Raw genomic sequence first — 18,624 nt, forward strand, 5'->3', positions numbered from 1 at the left:
CACATTATAGTTCCAATCCCAAGTGTCTACAGAATTTTTTAAATACTACTCCCTGGCAGGCAGAAGAGCAGTTTTAGTTCATGGGCTATAAATCTTCTCTGAGGGAAAGAGACCATTTACCAAAAAAAGAGAGATGAGATCATTACCATGGGATTTCCAGCAGGTAAGACATCCTTAATTTCATTGAAATCGAGGTGTTTTGTTTAGCTTTAAGAATATGCTCAGGATATGACAAATGTCTCTTTCCTCACTGCAAGGTCATTTCCAAGATCACACAGAAAGTGGTGTGCCCGTGACTTGTCTCTATCAGTACAAGGGGAGGTATCTATAAGTGGCAGGGAAAAAATAGCTGACCTTGGTTAGGGCTGTGTCAGACTCTGGGTTCTGAAATTTTAAACCTACTTTAAGGAAACACTCCTCTGCTGTGTCCCCATGATTCTACATACACGCCTTTATCACAGCATACCCAAACTTGTTTGTGATTGTTTGTTTTCCTGTTGTAGGCCGTGCTATCCTACAGGGCAGGAGCTATGCCTTACCCATCTTTCTGTGTCTAGCCCTGAGCATATCAAGAGGTACGCAGTACATGTTCAATAGCTGCTTTTTAAATGGATGAATGTGTAAATGTCTCCAAGAGGGAGTTTTATTGATTCACATGTGGGGAAAGACAGAAACACTAAAGGTTCAAATTTCATGTCCAGAAAAGAGCTTTTGGTTTAACGGGTACCTTAGCTTTATGAAAGAGCCCTGGTGATGCAGTGGTTAAGCGCTCAACTGCTAACTAAAAGGTCAGTAGTTCAAACCCACCAACCAATTAATGGGAGAAAGATGTGGCAGTCTGCTCCTATAAAGATTATGGTATCGGGCAGTTCTACTTTAAGGGTTGCTATGAGTTGGAATAGGCAACAGGTTTGGTTTGGAACCTTAGCTTTATTGGGGCATTGGTGGTTCAGTGGTACAATTCTTGCCTTTCATGCCAAAGACCCAGGTTTCATTCCCAACCTCATGTGCAGCCACCATTTGTCTATTAGTGGAGGCTTGCATGTTGTTGTGATGCTAAACAGATTTTGGTGGAGCTTCCAGACTCAGATGGGCTAGGAAGAAAGACCTGGCAATCTACTTCTGAAAATCAGTCAGTGAGAACCCTAAGGATCACAACGGTCCAATCCACAACCAATCATGAGGATGGCGTTTCATTCCACTGAGCATGAAGTCACCATGATTGGGCTGACTTGACAGCAGCCAACAATGACAACCTTAGCTTTAGGTAATGCTTCACAGTTGTCAAGAATATTCACATATGTGATCCCATTTGATGTCACTTCCATGTAGATCTGAAAGGTTGGCAGGGCAAGTATTACTATTTCCATTTTGCGCATGAAGAAACTGAGCTCTTGCTCAATTGAATTATAGCACAAAGATAAGAACTGTGGTCTTCTGATTACTAACCCTTGTCGATATCATAAAATCCCTAATTACATCTCACTTTTTTGGCATGATCTTTCACAAAATGTCTTGTTCTTTTTTTTTCACAATTGACCACAGAGTCGACCAGCTTAAATCCAAGGACTCAAACATACTTTCATGAGATGGAGCCAATTTGGTGGACAAACGTAGGTGCATGTCTGGATGCCGGCTCCCTATCGGGTCCATCTGTTCACTTCATCCACCTATCTCTCTTTATTCCCTTTTGTTGTCAGCTGCCATAGGGCTGATTCTGAATCATAATGACTCATCTGTGAACCTTCGGAAGCCAGTCGTCAGGCCTGTCTTCTGAGGGGCCTCTTGGTGGTTTCAAACCATCAACCTTTAGGCTAGTGGTTGAGTGCAAACTGTTTGCACCACCCAGGGACCTTATCCACTTAGAGAGAAAGAAATGAAAGCCAATCTCTTCCCAGGCCTGGTGTGTTTGATTAGCTGACTCCTGGGAACCGACTGTGAGCTCTCAGAAGGGCCTCTTGGCTGTTTGGGGCTTTCATTTGATAATGGAGGGGGTTCATAGATGTTTACAAGAAATCTACTGTGCGATTGCATGCCCTTCTCATTACACACCTTTGGGAAAAAAAGAAATCTTTTTTTTGTTTGTTTGTTTTTTTAATTGAAATTTTACTATCACGTTTCAAAGGACAATGACTGCGTCTTACTCATCTTTGCATTTCCCAGAGTCTGGCATTGGCCCTTCCATATAGTGGATTATCAGTGTTTGCTGCAGACAGGACGTCCACAGAGGGAGCTCGTTCTAACTCAAATTTTGCACACGGTAATGTAAACTTTTGCACACTGACATCCTGAAATATTTCCCCACTCCCTTCTCCCTCAAACCAATGGATGGCATGGGCTGTTCATGGTGGGCTGACTTCAGACACTGACAGCTTCAGAATAAACACTGTCTTGTCTACACCTCAATGTTTGTGTAATTATTTGAACCCTTTATCACATTCTGCCTTTCTTTATTAAAGATGAGAGGAAAGTGAAAAATTACTGGGTGTGCTACAGTTCTTTTTGACTGGATTTAAGCTAGTCAATTCTGTGGTCTATTGTGAAGAAAAAGGACAGGATGTTTTCCCAAAGATTGTGCCCAAAAGGTCAGGTGTAATTAGGGGTTTTAGAATAAATTTTAGAAAACTCCTAGCTACCGCCGCTAACCAAAAGGCTTGCAGTTGGAATCCACCAGGCACTCCTTGGAAACCCTGTGGGGCAGTTCTACTCTGTTGGATAGGGTCACTGTGAGTTGGAATCCACTCAGTGGCAACAGGGGGGAGGGGTTTGGTTTTTTCCCAACATGCAAGTACATGATCTTTGTTCTTTTCAGTTTATAAACATTTTCGAAATACGTTGTATAAGAAGGCATTGTTTAGGAAGATGAAAAATATTTTATTATAAAGATCTTTAAATGGTACTTATTAACGAGTTACGTAACAATTTCCCAAGTTATAAAAACAGCTGAGGGATGGTGCGACTGTGTCTATATCTAAACGGGGCTCACAGAGACTACAGGGTAGTTAACACTCAGCTACTAGCTGGGAGTGGCCCTGGAATGTTCTGGCGCAGAGTTACTCATCTCTACAATGCGGGCGATCTCTGTCCAGGGCCCTTTCTCAGATAGGCTCAGTCCCAGAAGGGCCTTTGCCACTGGCTGTGGGAAAAGCTCTGAGTTCCAAACGGGTCCGCGTTTGGGGAGAAGGTGCTCAGGGGTGGAGAAAGACCAGCGTTCCCAGGATTCTTTTGCAAAACTTGGAGACTTGGGCTAGGGATTGAAGCCTTTCAGTCTCTCGTTTAAAATGACCATGAAAAGAAAAAATAAAAGGAATTGCAATTTGTATGTCATGTTCTCCTATGGAAAAGAACTGCAATGTTTTCCTTTTTATCTCCAAGAAATTATGTATGGTGAAAACTTCTCTAGAGAGTAATGGTTCTCTGTAAAAATCGTTTTTTACATGTCAAAAAATCGAATTTTTGAGACAATTTCCTGGATTGCTGGGGGAGGAGGATAGGGAGAAAAAAAAAGTCAAAACGAAAGCTCATCACCTAAGCGTTCTCTCATCAGTTGTGTTTCTTTTCAAAGCTGGGTTGGCATTCTTCCCAGGTATAAGCAAAAGTAGATGTTTAAAAAGTAACTGTCCAATCGAAAAGCCCTTATTTTCCAACTTATTCCCGCTGTGGGAACCCAGGAAATCCTCAAAGGCGAGGGCCCCCACTCTCAGGAGCCGAGCGCAGCACCCCGCAAGCGCCCGGGGCCCGTCCCCCGTCGCCCCTCCAGGTCGTTGCTCAGGCCTCGACGGCGCAGGGTGGAGCCGCAGGCCGGCGGCCTCAGGTGGGGAGGGCGGCCGGGGCGCGTCGGTGACACGGGCGGGGGATGGGGAGGCGCGGCGGCCGCACCCCGCCCTGGGAAGAAACTGGCCAGGTGCGGCCTCGGCGCCAGGTGCCAGCGGGGAGGAGACTCGCGCCTCCGCCGACCAACACCAACACCCAGCCCCGACGCAGCTCCTCTGTGCTCTCGCCACCCTCCGAGCCACAGCTCTTCCGCCCGCTCCTGCTCCTCCACCGGCCGGCGCTCCCAGCGCGCCTCCCCCGCGCCCCAGCCTCCCCTCGGCCGCGCGGCGCTCGCAGCGGCCGGCACCGCCCCGCCGAGAGGAGCGTTCCGGAGAAACGTTGGCACCGCCCCTCCACTTGGGCGTGTGAGCTTTTTAAGCCTCCTCGGACTCCCCGGGCCGCAGCTCTCGCTTATGCCTCGGCGCTGAGCCGCTCTTGCGTGTCGCCGCCGAGATGAGCTGCAACGGGGGCTCCCACCCGCGGATCAACACGCTGGGCCGCATGACGCGCGCCGAGTCCGGCCCCGACCTGCGCTACGAGCTGACCTGCGGCAGCGGGGGCGGCGGCGGCGGCGGCGGCGGCGGAGGGGGCGCCAACAACAGGACATACTACACTCGGCGCTGTCAGGTCACCGAGTACAACTCGGATGGCTACGGGTGGGTGCACTCCGAGCCGGCTCTTAGGAGGTCGGGAGGGAGGGAAACCCGGGTTCGGAAAGAGGAAAGTTTTTCTGCCCGGGATCACGAAAGCGTTTCCTGTCCCGCGCCCGTGCGCTCGCTGACCGGAGAGGGGAGGGTGGATGGGTGACGGGGGAGGAGCGGCTCCTTTCCTGGGAGCGGGGACTCGGTCCTACCTGGCTCCCTTCCCGCGAACCCGGCCGGGGCGGGAAGGGGCGTGCAAACCCCGCCTGTGGGGGGTCCAGGAGGGCGCGAGGGGGCGGCTGGGGGTCGTCTCTGCCGCCTCCGGGCTGCCCCTCTGCCAGGCCGGCCGCATCGCCTTTGTCTCAGGATTCCAGCTTCCCGGCCGGCAGGTGGGAGGTCAGGCAAGGCGTGGCTGTGAAAACAAAAGCCAACCGAACGTAAACCAGGAGAGGCAGGGGGTCTGCGGCCTGCCCTGGGGCGGCGCCCGTCGGTCCCTGCTGTGCGGGCGATGTCTGACATTCCCGTCCACCCCGAGAGTGCGGTGCCGCCGACGCCCGGGCTCTCGAGTCACCAAGGGGAGTTGAGCCGCGGACGGAGGCCATCTGGAAGCTTTGCGTCCCGCCGGCGTGGCGTCCCGTCTCCAGGGGGCCCGGCTGCCGCGGTCCCCTCTCCCCTCCGCGGAGCTTGTTAGACGGGTTGGCCGCGGGGCAGGGACGTGCCGGTCCCCCCCGCCCGCGTGTGCACCGGCTGACCCTTTGTTTGCTCCTTTTTTAAAAAGCACACTATGAACGACCCCAGTGCTTTGGTCGCGAGCGCGGTCGCCTGGTGTGCTGTTGGAGCGGGAACGTGTGGGGGTTGTGGTATCGAGGGCGCCCCGACTAACTGGGCGCGCCCGCCCGCCCGCCACGCTCGGGGCAGCGGGGGCGAAGGTGCCGGGAGAAGCGCACCAGAATGAAGGATGGATCCATCTGCTCCGGATCATCGCGGAAACAGACCGAGGGGGTCATTTGATGGGTGGGGGGAGACAGTGAACGTGGTCTCCAGAGCCGGACTCTGGATGCCCACGCGAGCCGGGAGAGTTTGGCCGCCTGTGCCCCTCCCCGCCCCCTGCAAGGCCTTCCCACGTAGGGCTTTTGGGAAGGCGGCCCAGGGCTCCGGAACATCATTGGCTCTGCTTTGGGGCCTTAGGCTGGGGAGGAGCCACCTAAATACACTCCAAAGGGTTTTTGTTTTGCAAGCAATTTTGAAGACAAGGACTGCTCGAGTTGCAACCTGTTTTTTGCTTAGATTTATATATTTATTTATTTTCGGAGCATCTTAATTTATTTTCACTTTTTGAGTTAGGAAAGAACTGTCTCAATATTGAAACTTAGTTTTGTGAACAAAAGGCACCTGGGGATTTCCAGGAAAAATGTGCCAAGTAATAAAGGACGCTTTGCAAGTTTTCATTTTAGGTTTTTAGTATATTTTAAAACTCTGCCAGCTGTTTAAATCTAGAGCTTAGTTTTTTCCTCCCAGTATTCCAGTACTTGGGAAGCACGTTGCTTTAATCCGAGCCAGAATTTGCAAGGATTCTTCGGCATTTTATGAACCAAGAATTTTTTATTTTTAAAATATGCTCCTGTTATCCTAGACCCCTATCTTTTAAATAGACAGTAATTAGTACTATTGGTTATTCCATCCCTTTGGTAGAGAAGTAATATTTAAAATAATTCATTGTTCAGTGAACTGCATAAAGACAAGTGGTTTCTTTATGGAATCATTTCTGGGGGGCTCTCTTTTTTCATAGTACAGCATAATTTCCTGTGTTCTATTTTCCTGACTTAAAGCTTGTCAGGTTTTACGTCTCTCTGAGAAGGGAAAATAGATCGAAGTGAAAAATTACGTAGGGCTGAGAAAGGGTGTTTTTCCTGCCCACTGTTGTTAATTTCCCAGGGCTGCCCTGTTCTCCTCTCAGGGCTTGAGTGAGCCTCAGCACGTTCCTTCCTGACCCAGGTGATGGAGCCCCTTCCCCCACCAGCCTGTGTGGACCTGCAGCTGTGACGTGGCAATGGTACTGCCAACCCCTCTGAACCGAGCAATTAATAACAAAATATCCCACAGATGCTGGCCTTAGCATTCTAAGATAATGACTTTGAGGGAAGGCAGAGAGGGTATGCACCGGCTCCTGGTTTTCTGGTGGTTTTGTGTGCGGGGATTTGGCTGCCTGTGGTATGCAATTGTTTTAGGAGTAGAATGTGAGCACTGACCAAGGTATCAGCTGGCCCGTGTGAAATGAATGATGGCTAATCATTTAATAAGCACTTTTCTGACCAAAAGTCTTTCTAAGAACAAAATCCAGATGGAAATTGCTGGCTGTTTTAAACTCGTTTATTTAAAAAAACTACAACATTATTGGCTGAGTTACATTGGTGATTTTTTAATAGTAAGTTTAGCTCTTTCCTTAATTTAAATAATTTGAGTATGTAGAGACCCCCAAATCTTATTTTTCCTTTCAAAGTGACTTTAAATACCTCCCCTCTGTCTGTCTCTTACATTAATAAAAATGCTTGTCAGTTTAAAAATAAACAAACAAACCCATTGCCATTGAATCGATTCTGACTCATAGTGACCCTATAGGATGGAGCGGAACTGCCCCATAGGATTTCCAAGGAGTGGCTGGTGGATTCGAACTACCGACCTTTTGGTTAGCAGCCAAAGGCTTAACCGGGTCAGCATTATATCTCATTTGTCATTCTCTCACCCTCCCCCTAATCCTTTGTGTCTGATTTAGGCTGAATGAATTCTGCAGCTACTTTATTTTGCTCCTTCTGTTCTACTTAATATTTTGTTAATGTTTGGTAAATGTTACATTACTGATAATATAATAGGTATATTTTTGAGAATTTGTACTTTTGATTTTTTTCTTATGTAGGATGTTACACTGTTTTCAATTAAGGCAGAATTGTTCTCCTCTTATTCCTGCAGTTAAAATGCAAATCTGCAGTGAAATTTGCTACCTAAGTGAGGATGGTAGCAAAGTGACAAGCCCCCACAGCTCAGCAGATATGCTCATTAAGTTTCAGAAATATGTGATTATAATGTTCATACTTTTCTCCCAATCTCATGATTTGAAAATCAAAATTCATATGATTGCCAGTGGATGTATATTTAAAGTTTGTTTTAAACTACTATTGAAAAGAAGCCTATTTCTTAGCATGAGGTAGGCAGGTCTCCTTGCATTGAATTTTACTGAGGGAGGAGGAGTGAAGGATCACCTAGTCTACAGAAGCCCACTTTAGAGACAGAAGATTGAGCCTTGCCAAGCTCCCACAGTTCACTCCTGGCTGAGTTGGCCGCTGGCCAGCGCTCTGCACTCACGTAATCCTGTGCCTTCATGGCTTGTCTTTTAGATGGGACAGTTCCGTAATGACACAACGAATGCATCTTAAATTCGTTCATTCAGGAAACAGTTACTGAGCATCTACCGTGTGCACTGCGGGAGACGTAAAGGTGAAAATATGAGGACTTTATGAAAGGAGGGTATGTTCTTTAAAGGACAGTAAGTACACAAGTACTGCAATACTAGAGGCTGATGGAGTGTACAAGCCTAACAGGCTTCATAAGGACACATAACACCTGGCAGTGGGGGCACTAGATAGACTTTATAAAGGAAAACCCAAACCAAGTGCACAGCTGTCAGTCCGTTTGGACCCATAGTGATGCTATAGGACAGAGTAGACCTGAGTGGTTACCCTGATGACATGACCACTGCCATAGGGTCAGTTCTGACTCATAGCAACCCTATAGGACAGAGTAGAACTGCCCATAGGGTTTCCGAGGCTCTCAGTCTTTAAGGAAGCAGACTGCCACACCTTTCTCTCACAGAGAGGCTGGTAGGTTCCAACTGACGACCTTTCAGTTAGCAGCCAAGTCTTTAACCATTGTACCCCCACGGCTCCTTTACAAAGGACACAGGTGTTGAATTTGGCTTTGGAGTATTGCGGCTGCCAAAGATGGGTGAGCAGAGAGCATTCTAGGGGGAGAGAAGAGCACGAGAAAATCTGAGCAAATTTAAGGCTATGGCATGGTCTTTGAGCATTTGTTAAAAGGGGAAGCAATAAGACGAAAGGAGGAAGATAGGTTGGGGCCACAGCATGGGAGTACCTGAATGCTGCCGTGAGGTGTTCGCATAGCTGGGGCAAGGGGGAACCATTGGAGGTTTTTGAATGGAGAAATGAGATGATCATAGCTGAGCTTTAGGACTATTTCTGTGGTGTGGAGGGTGGCATGCAGTGGGGAGAGATTGCGGGAGGGAGTTGGCTTAAGGAAGCAGTTGCACTGTTATGGAATGACGGTGAAGGCAGTGATGGGATGGGAAAGGAGGTATTACCTGGGTGGAGTGACAGCCTCAGTCCAGAACTGGATGTCAGAGACAAGGGAGAATCTGAGAAAACAGGCTTTGAGCTCGGGCGACTTGTATAATGGATAGTGTAAGTCTTTTTTTTTGGGAAACAGTTGCAAAGCAAGATACAGTTTATCTTAATACATGGCTGATACCATTTGCATGGCTATTAAATTTGAGGAAATTATGTATTTTATGAAAAGAGCAAACCAATGGTTAGTAATGTTGGTAGGTGCAGTTGAGTCGGTTCCGACTCATAGCGATCCTGTGTACGACAGAACTAAACACTGCCGGGTCTTGTGCCAGCTCACAACCATTGCTATGTTTGAACCCATTGTTGTAACCACTGTGTCAATCCATCTCATTGAGGGTCTTCCTTTTTTTTGCTCACCCTCTACCAAGTGTAATGTCGTTCTCCAGGGCCTGGAGAAGTACATGCCATGAAATCTCAACATTCTGGCTTCTAAGGAGCATTCTGGATGTACTTCTTCCAAGACAGATTTGTTCATTCTTCTGGCAGTCCATGGTTTATTCAATATTCTTGAATAATATTAAATATAATATTATTACTAACCGATATTGAATATAATATATTCAATATCGGTTAGTAATAATTACCATTTATTAAACACCCATGATGTGCTAGATGTGTTCTGTGTGTTGTCTCAAGCCTCCCAGCAAACTTCCCATTTTACAAATGGGCAACTGAGGTTAAAGTAGTTAAATGACTTGGCCAAGGTCACACACACAGTAAGTGGTTGAGTTTGATTTGAAGCCAGTATACCACAATGGCTCCAGAAAAATATTAAACTTTAGTTGTTAGACTTTATGTTTTCTACTTGTAAACTCTTTTCTAGTAAGTTTTTACTTTTTTTTAATTAGTTGCACTCTGGTCCTGTGAAATGTTTGTTTCAAAATCATTCTATTCCTTCATGAATGCTCTTGTAGAGTTTTCATCTGCTTAGGGGGAAAAAAAAATATGACGCAGAAGGCAAACTAATTGCTGGTTAACCCAGAAAAAAAAACCAGTGCCGTTTTTTTAATTGCTGGTTATATCTATTAAATAGGACAAAGCAGTTTCAACAAGAAGTTAATTTTTTCTCTAAATATGGGCCTGATTTCGTTGTGTTCAGCTGACTGAAATGTCTTTGGAAGGAAAAACTGCTGATGCCCCGTATGTGTACCTCGATGCTGACTGACTTCTCAGGGTGGGGCAGAGCAGGGCTTGGGTGTGACTTTATGAGTCTAACTCAGCACTTGGCCAACCTGTCTTTCCAGACTAAGAGGTTCTGGAAGACCATCTCAGTGTGGAGGCTTTGGCGCTAATGTGGCCAGAGAGCATGGGAATGCTGCCACATCTTTTCTTCTTCTTTTCCCTCTTGCTCTGGATTGGCTGGCCCCAAGGGTCACTGTGGTGCTGATGTTGAAGCAAGGGTCCCAGAGACCCCAAGACTCAGACAATCATCTACTCGCTTGAAGCAACATACTGTAAAATTCTAGTGCAGTCAAATAATTTACCTTCCCACAAACAGCTTGGGCTGGAGGGTCCAGGTGCTTCAAAGACCTCGAGAATGTGAAAATGACTGTTAGTGAGAAGCTGCACAAACCGATAAAGTTTTTGTTTGGAATTAAAATTGTTGACACACAAACATAATACCCCTTGCTTCCTAATTTGTCTGGCACCTGAAAGAGTTGGTTTCTTGATAACCAGAAACCTTGTAAACAATTTTTTTTAGGGTTCAGTGAAATCAAAATTTGTGCATAAGGAAGTCATTCAAAATAGAAATCCCCATTTTGGCCTTGAATTTGTAAGGACCAGATATTCATAGGCAGACCTCCTTAATACAGGAGAGGAAGGCATCTTTGTCTCAATTTTCTTATCCCTTCAATAAGTTTCTTTCATGCCCTGTTAAAATGTGGCATTTGTTCTGAAGGTCTCCAACAGCTGTTTTAGTCTTGTAGGTAATCTTAGGAACCCCTGTAATTGCTCGTTTAATGCTCAAATCTATTTCTTTCTCTTCTTTCCATTTTTTGCTTCTTGCCCACCCCCATTTGCTACAAGATGTCCTCAATATTATGAATGGGGCAAAGATTAAAAAAACACAAAAATGAGATGTCAGAACTGCATGGTAACAATGGCAGCAGCCATCACAGTAAGAGTTATCACTCGGGGACAGTCTAACATGTGCGTGGCTCTGCAGACATTCTTGGTCCCTCCGACCCTTACCCCAGGACCTGAGGGTTCCCCTTGTCACCGAGGCAGGAACACCAGGCACAGGCAGCTGAAGGAACTCTCTCTCTCCTAGCTGGGACATCTGGATGCAGCTGAGTTGGGAGTGGACTCCAGGCTGCCTGACTTCAGAGTCTTTATAAAGTTAGTGATGTGTGATCAGTTTGCCCTCCCTCAACACAATCCACCCAATGGCATGAAAAGAGAGGACTGACAGAAGGAAGCTGAGCTTTTACCAGAGTGCTGCTTCCAGAGCTCTTGGGTGAGGACTAAATGGTGGATCAGAGGCAACCTCTCTAAAATCTATAGGTTTTTGACTCTCCTGTCTGGGTGGGGGTGATAGGGGATAGATGTAATCTGTGGTTGAGTTTTTGAAATCAGGGCAATGCGATGAGTAGTAATATCCTCCCATCAAAGTCTTTTATTTGCCTTTGTTTTTCTGCTGCTTTTTTTTTTTTTTTTTTTAGTAAGCCAAACAGTCATTAAACACTTTCTGCGTGCAGAACCTTGTATTGTTAGGAGCGTGTAGGCGTGGAAGATAACTAAGCCCTGGGACTTTGCTCTCCAGGAGTGGGGCAGCAAGTATGTCAATAATGAGTGACAGGGAGTAGGAGATAAGTCAAAGAAGGGTGAGCAGACTTTGGGGGGCAGAGGGGTAATCAGAAAAGCTCAGTAGAGGAGGCAGCTTTGAGCTATAACTTCTGAAGAATGGACAAATGACATTTCAACTGGTGTCATGTGTTTTGTGAGTCTTGAAGTTAGGGTATCATCTTTAAAATAAAAAAGAGAAAACATTTTTATGCAAAATTCACCTTTTTTTTTTTTACTTAAGATCCTTAAAGGAACGCACACAAGACAACATATATGAAAAATGCTTTGGGAAGTATAACGAGCTAAGCAAATAGGCCTTAAAATCAATATTAATATATTACTTAATTATAATTTCCAACAAATATTTATTGAGCTTTTCCTAGGCCATTATTCCATGAACTTGAACGCAAAGAGATACAAGACTCAGAGTCTGTCACACCTGGAAGACCCCCTGTTGATTGAATGAACAAAGGAAAGAGGAGACAGGGGTGGAGAGGGAGAAAGAGGGAGGAAGGAAGGAAAGAAGGAATCCTTTAAGAGAATTCAAGTCCAACTGAAGAGAAAGGATAAATACAGTTCAGTGGCACAGCCGAGTATCTAATGAATGGTACAGAGCATTATGACGTTTGTAAAACAAAGATAGAAACTATTTAAAAAGTATTTTCACTTATAATGCTGATACTCTTCAAAATATATGTCTTGTATTTTTTTTTTTCCGGTAATATTCTTGGCAATAAGTGTTAAACTACTGCCTTAAGACAGCTAATTTTGGAGTCTTGTTGTTTTAAAGAAAGAGTGTTATTTGAAGGTAGTAAAATAAAACATAGAAAGCGCTATAATATTTTTTGCACATTCGTGTGGTCCATCCTTGGATGAAAATCCAGAACGCGTTTTCCTTTTAGCCACAGATAAATCAGTCTTTATGCAAACTGTCAGAACAACTACTTGTTGAAACAAGTTTAGAATGAACTTTAAAAATATGTTTGGGCAGGCAGGTTCTTTGTAATATAATCATTTGTCTATGTGAGTTTGAAGATAAAGCTGAATTTCAAAGAAGTTAAACATTTTTAAGGACAAATACTATTTTTTCAAAGACAGCTATTCATTTTAGTTTAAAAGTCAATATTTTTTTGATTTATCTGACCCAAATGAGTTTTGTTTTCCTACTTTCTTAAAAAACACACATGACGTTTTTTCCATCCACCATGCTACTGAAATGAGATTTAAAGGTTGAAACTTGCGGCTTGTTAGTACAGTTCTTAGCACGGTTTGACATGTCCACCTCCAACACCAATACATACCAGTATTGAACATTTCTTTGTGGCTCGGGATTTTTAAAAATCTTTATACCTTTGTTAAATAAGTACATTCATTTACAAATATTTCTTCATATATGATAGAATTTTACCATTCTTCTTCAAGTGCACTATATGAATTGAAGAAGAAATGAAGTTACTATTAGCCTTTACAGACTTCTGTGTTATTTTCAACAGGAAGAATGAGTTTGGCAGGTTCACGGAGTTACAGAATGAGTGAGTGGAAGAAACCTTCCATGTCATGTAGCCCTAGAGATGAGAAAACAGGTCTTGAAAATTTATGGGATAAAAAGAAAAAATCTAAAATGATTACGTAGTCAATAAAAAATATGATCTGATTTATAAAGTTTTGAATTACGCATAGCTTTTTAAAAATGTGTGTGTTCCCTGAAGCAAGCTCTCCTGGCTTACCTGTTGAACAATCCAATCTTGTACAGCTGGGGGATGTCTGTACTTACCTGGGTCCTAATCCTTTCTACCTGCACTTCCTCCTTGACTTTAGCACAGGGAATCTCTGGGGATTCTTCATGGGGCTGAGCAAACTGGTGTGTAAAAGTGGATTCTCATTTCCCCAGCTAATAACCCTCAGCTGGCCTGAATCTCCCTTTCTCCGCCTTGTTTTGATGGATTGAGCTTTTGATGGATGGTTACTGTTCTCTTCTAGCTTTGTTTCTAAATGGTATTCTTGGTTGCACCTCAAACTGAAGTGGGATTCTTATGAATGAAAGATAGCTACATATACTGCACTAAACCAGGCACAGTCGTGAAAAGTTCTGTTTAAGATGAAATTTGGTTAGTCAGATCATATTTGCCTGTGGGCAAATAGCAAAGATTTTTTAATTTCATTGTTTCAACACTTTAGCTTTTCATTTTTTAACCCTTAAGAGGATTAGATTTCTCTCTAGAATAAGCAAATGCCTAGAGAAAGAACGTAGACTAGTGGTTACCAGGGGCTGGAGGAGGTGGTTTAAATCGTTTAAGAAATTCTGGCTTTCCATTGTGGTAAGAAATAGCCCAAAGTCATTTGACAATGAAATACAAAACTCCCCAGCTTCTGTTCACCCAGCCCGGATCTAGTTACCTGGCATTCAGAAATGAAATGCCCCCAGGACGCTGGCTTAAGACACTCAAATTCACATTCTATGCTTGGGACTGGAATTCTTTGTGGGAACCATCCTCTCAACCAAATTAACCACTGCCACAAATTACTGAACAGAATTTCTAAGTTTCAGAAGAAACGTACTGTCATGCCCAAAGGAAACGTTTTGACAAATATTACAGAAGACCTTTGGCATTCCTTATCCACAAAGCGTTCTAAATCAGGTTCCTATCTTTCTTAATTTTTTTTCCCCTTTATCTCTTTGATTTCTTTCCTCTATTTTTTGTAATAGGTAGTTTTTGGAAAGCATTCCAGTTCTAAGTCGATTGGAATTTTGCACAAGTTAGGACAACAGGTTTACATCCAAGGAGTAGGAGACTGCGCCAGGTGTCCTGTATAATTCTGAGAGGAGAAAGACTCACTTGCTGATGTGGGAGGGCCAGGTGGGCGTCCTGGTTTTGATAGGTGGACAGCTCAGGTGGCGCAGTGCTTGGACTTGCCTGGAGGAGCAGGTGTCATCACTGGGAGTGCTTTCCAGGGAAAGGTTGGTTCCTCACCCACCATCAGCTAGTGCTGGCATGTTGGGGGAGTCTTGCTTGCAGGGAGGAACCCCAAATAGACGTCAGAAAAAGAAATTCAGCCCGTTCCTATGGTGTGATGGAGAAGTTTCCCATGTCCCTATGTTCTTACTCCATCAATGCACAATACAGCCATAGTTTTTCAAACCTTTTTTTTTTTTTTATAACCAGTGGAATTCTTTCTTTAGCGCAGGTGCGCACTCACACGCACACACACGAGAAAGTCCAGAACATCAAACAGATAAAAGCAGGCCAGGGTGGTCCTGGCGAAGGGCCAGGTGGCTGTGAAGCCCAACAAGGAACTCCATCTTCTTGGAGCACATTAAAGAGGCTTTTTCATGAACATTAAATAATTGCTTGATATGCTTTAAATCTCTCTTAAGTACTGAGCTTCTGTTAAAAAAACTCATTGCTGTCGAGTTGATTCCAACTTATAGCGACCCTGTAGGACAGAGTAGAACTGCCCCATAGGGTTTCCAAGGCTGTAAATATTTACGGAAGCAGACTGCCACATCTTTCTTCTGAGGAGTGGCTGGTGGGTTTGAACTACCGACGTTTCAGTTAGCAGCCTAGCACTTAACTACTGTTTCTGTTGCTGGTGATGTAAAACTTTCGGAACTGGCTGGTGGTGATGGTTGCACAACATGGTGAATGTAATTAATATCCCTGAAGTGGAAGAAAGTGAGTCATATACTTCAAAATGGTTAAAATGGCAGCTTTTTGTTATATATATTTTACCACAATTAAAAAACAATCTCTCTTAAGCTACGTTATACTAGGTTGTGATGCAGCATAATGAATCATGGCATATTAAAAAGTCAAACAACTTTAAAAACCTTGATCTTTTGTGGATTCACTTACATCGTGGAGCAAATTAAACCACCGTAGACATCCCTTTCTTTTCAGAAAGTCTACAACCTTCTGCTTTAGCATCACCAAGTTCTAAAGTTTCTGCCATGCTTCTTCCAGATCAACGCCTATTTTGAGATGTACGTTTTGATGAGCATCGTTGTATAGAAAAATATTTATTCTAGGATCCTCTCCAAAGGAAAATGGGCTTGTTTTTGCATGAAAGATTGACATTTTCCATCACTTTCCTTATACTGTTGTTTCTTTACCATCATTGTCTTTTGCTGTGATTGTGGAGAGATTATACTATGGTTATACAAGTGAGTAGCTTTGTCTGAGGGCATACACACTGGAATGTTTGGAGGTAAAGGGCTGTGATTATTCTCACGGTTCAGAAAAAAAATACATAAATAAAAAGACATATACATAGAGGGGAGAGAGGGTATGGAGGAAGCATGGTAGAATGCTAACCATTGGTGAATCTCAGTGAGAGATATACAGGAATGTTTATTTCAGAGTTGAAAACCTTATTTCACATCTGGTTTCTTTGTGTTTGCTCCATTAGTCAAATGGGTACGATGTCCAGGCACCAGAACCAGAACACCATCCAGGAGTACCTGCAGAACTGCGCAGACTGCCTGATGAGGGCGGAGCTGATCGTACAGCCGGTGAGTTGCCTCTGTTCTGGTCAGTTCCTCCCAGCTGTTGTCAGCATGGATGTTGTTCCTGGCTGGCTTAGGCGCTCCTTGTCCTGGCCAATCTGTCTTTCTTCACTGACCTCATCCACATCACTAGCTTGAGAGACTGCCTTTTTCAAAACAGACTGGAGTGGGATGTGTATTTTCTGAACCTACTTGTCTGTTGGTTTAACAATGAGAACCCGTCCCCACACAAAGTGTTTTTTTGTTTCCCCCAACAAATATTTGCCCTACAAATTGCCACCCTTTTGGAACTGCACCAACCTATTGTTATGGATGTAATACGTTCTTATCCTAGAAATGCAATCTGACATGTTGTGTGTCACTGGATTGTAATGGGTTGTGATGTGCACCATCCAGTAAATAAGATTTTTTTTCAGGAAGGATGACCATAAAGTGGGAACCACTGCATTTGAGAAACATTAAAATGTGGGAAAATATGAATTTGAAAATTGAGGTAATATTTATGTAGGACTTCATGGTGTTTCCTGAGGTAGCTGAGCCATCTTAGGATCTCATCAAATCAGACTTTGGACTGCAGCATTCACATTTGCTCCGAGTTTGCTAAAAACGGAAGAGAAAATGGTGGGGCCGTTGCCACCTCTCCTGTTACTCCCCTGAATTGTTTCTTTTCAGCAAGGGAATGGAGCCCTAGGGTGATGTTAATGTAGGGTTAAACCTGCAGTCTGAATCTCCTCCAAGCACCTCTGTGAAATGCCATCTATGACTGAAGCAGGCACTTTAACTGAGTGAATTTATGGGCTGTGTTTGAAGACGTTTTAATGTTCCAGTTTCCTAATTTTACGTATCGTGTGGGTTCTGGTTCCAACTCCTTTCGTCCAGTTAAAAAACAAACAAACAAATAAACTTGACTTTAGTCCATGTAAAGAGATAGCTGAGGCTCCACAAACTAGCTCAGGTCCAGTTCTGGTTGGTTGAACTATCTGATTTGAAGCATACTCCTTTAAATGTCCATCATGGTGCCATGACTTCTTTACAGAACGCTGCGTCGGAGGCCCCAGGGTCTTCATAGTGGACCTTCACGCCCAGCCCTGAACATGAGTTAGAGTGGCTGTGGATACGTTTTACACGTGGTTCTAGAAATTTGCATGGTATCGTGTACTCAGTTTGTTTTTACTATACATGTTGAAGCGCAGCAAAAACATGATAGGGAAATGGCACCATATTTGCTGACATTTCTGTTTAGAGACATGAGGTTCATTTGCCTAAAGCAGAATGGAAGCAGTAAATGGAAAATTCTAGGGAGAGCTCAGAGGTGGCTGCGGAGCAGCAGTCTTTTGCATATGAACAGAATAAATAAACCTTTTTATTTTGAAATAATTATAGAGTTACAAGAAGTTGCAAAAATAGTCCAGAGAGGCCCCACGTATACATCCCCTGGCTTTACCCCATGGTGACCTCTAACATATCTGTAGCATAGCATAAAAGCCAGGAAATTAATTGGCGCAGTACAATAAACTAGATGGAAACTCTTAAATTTTTTAAAGAACTCAAAAGTTATATTCCCATAAGATGCGATAAAAGCTGTTTTGTTTGTTAAAGACCGTATTTGGCATCATGGCCTAAATGCTGCAGCATTCTCACCGAAGTGAAATTCCCTTAAAATTAAGATGGGAGGTATATGTCAATGTGAATGCCCAGCACTAATTGAAGCATAGAAAAGATTAGCATTCTGTAAGTATGCTTTTGATAGCTTGGTGAAAATGTAAAATACAGTCCACAAGTTCCTGGTTCATGAATCTTTCTGTATTTACTTCCTTATCTCAAATTAATAATTTTCACTTGGAAATTTTTCACCATTAGAACAGGGAAATTTATAATACTTTTTTATGTTTGCAGTGGAACTTTGCTTTCCAGTATCCTATTTGATTTCCTTCATGTGAGTTCTTTCTTTTAGGAACTGAAATATGGAGATGGAATACAGCTTGCTCGGAGCAGAGAACTGGATGAGTGCTTTGCCCAGGCCAATGATCAGATGGAAATCACTGACAGCTTGATCAGAGAGATGCGGCAGATGGGCCAGCCCTGCGAGGCTTATCAGAAAAGGTATAGCTGATAGGTGTGAGTGCAGGTGGACCGCGCAGGGAAGAGCGTAGCATGCCCAGTTATAGTCCAGTCCCGGGACTCAAGTCCACCTTAGAAGGAAGCACAAATATTCTTAAGGAAAGGCCTGCTTACTTGGTATTTTGCAACTTTATGTATCTCTGATATAAATTGACCAAAATCATCACCTTCGAATTTTGTGAGACCACAAAGCTGCCCTGAAAAGAGTTAAACAGACCTGCCCAAAAGGGGAGTGAACATTTGAAAGTACTTCCTTTGATGAGCTGAGTTTGTTCTGTGCCTCCATGTAGAGGACAGTAAAGCCCCATGATACAGTGTTTGACTTAAGTGTCTAATATCA

General features: G+C 44.0%; 2 protein-coding genes across 3 annotated transcripts in view; one reads left to right on the forward strand and one right to left on the reverse strand.

The window, feature by feature from the left end:
• Window positions 1–4,016: 4,016 nt before the first annotated feature.
• The window catches only part of DSP (desmoplakin), a 43,641-nt gene continuing 29,033 nt past the window's right edge, over window positions 4,017–18,624 (forward strand). For both annotated transcript variants that reach the window (XM_049882978.1, XM_049882987.1), the window contains exons 1-3: window positions 4,017–4,469; window positions 16,067–16,169; window positions 18,118–18,266. In XM_049882978.1, coding sequence (XP_049738935.1) covers window positions 4,267–4,469; window positions 16,067–16,169; window positions 18,118–18,266 — 455 coding nt within the window. In that variant the 5' untranslated portion in view covers window positions 4,017–4,266. The remainder of the gene's footprint in view (window positions 4,470–16,066; window positions 16,170–18,117; window positions 18,267–18,624) is intronic.
• On the reverse strand, window positions 4,046–5,516 carry LOC126075434 (tetra-peptide repeat homeobox protein 1-like). Its single transcript, XM_049883175.1, has 2 exons — window positions 5,402–5,516; window positions 4,046–4,866 (listed from the first exon to the last, which is right to left on the reverse strand). The coding sequence occupies exons 1-2, from the start codon at window positions 5,434–5,436 to the stop codon at window positions 4,554–4,556; spliced, it is 348 nt and encodes a 115-aa protein (XP_049739132.1). The 5' UTR covers window positions 5,437–5,516; the 3' UTR covers window positions 4,046–4,553.

The sequence above is a fragment of the Elephas maximus genome, chromosome 1 (assembly GCF_024166365.1).
Source record: "Elephas maximus indicus isolate mEleMax1 chromosome 1, mEleMax1 primary haplotype, whole genome shotgun sequence".
NCBI classification, from domain to species: domain Eukaryota; kingdom Metazoa; phylum Chordata; class Mammalia; order Proboscidea; family Elephantidae; genus Elephas; species Elephas maximus.

Excerpts from the sequence above, each read along its gene's own strand:
- LOC126075434 (XM_049883175.1), bottom strand. The coding sequence starts at position 5,436 with ATGATCCGGAGCAGATGGATCCATCCTTCATTCTG. Across the intron at positions 4,867-5,401 it reads TGGATCCATCCTTCATTCTG|CCACGCCTTGCCTGACCTCC; the intron begins GTGCGCTTCTCC and ends TTGTTTTCACAG.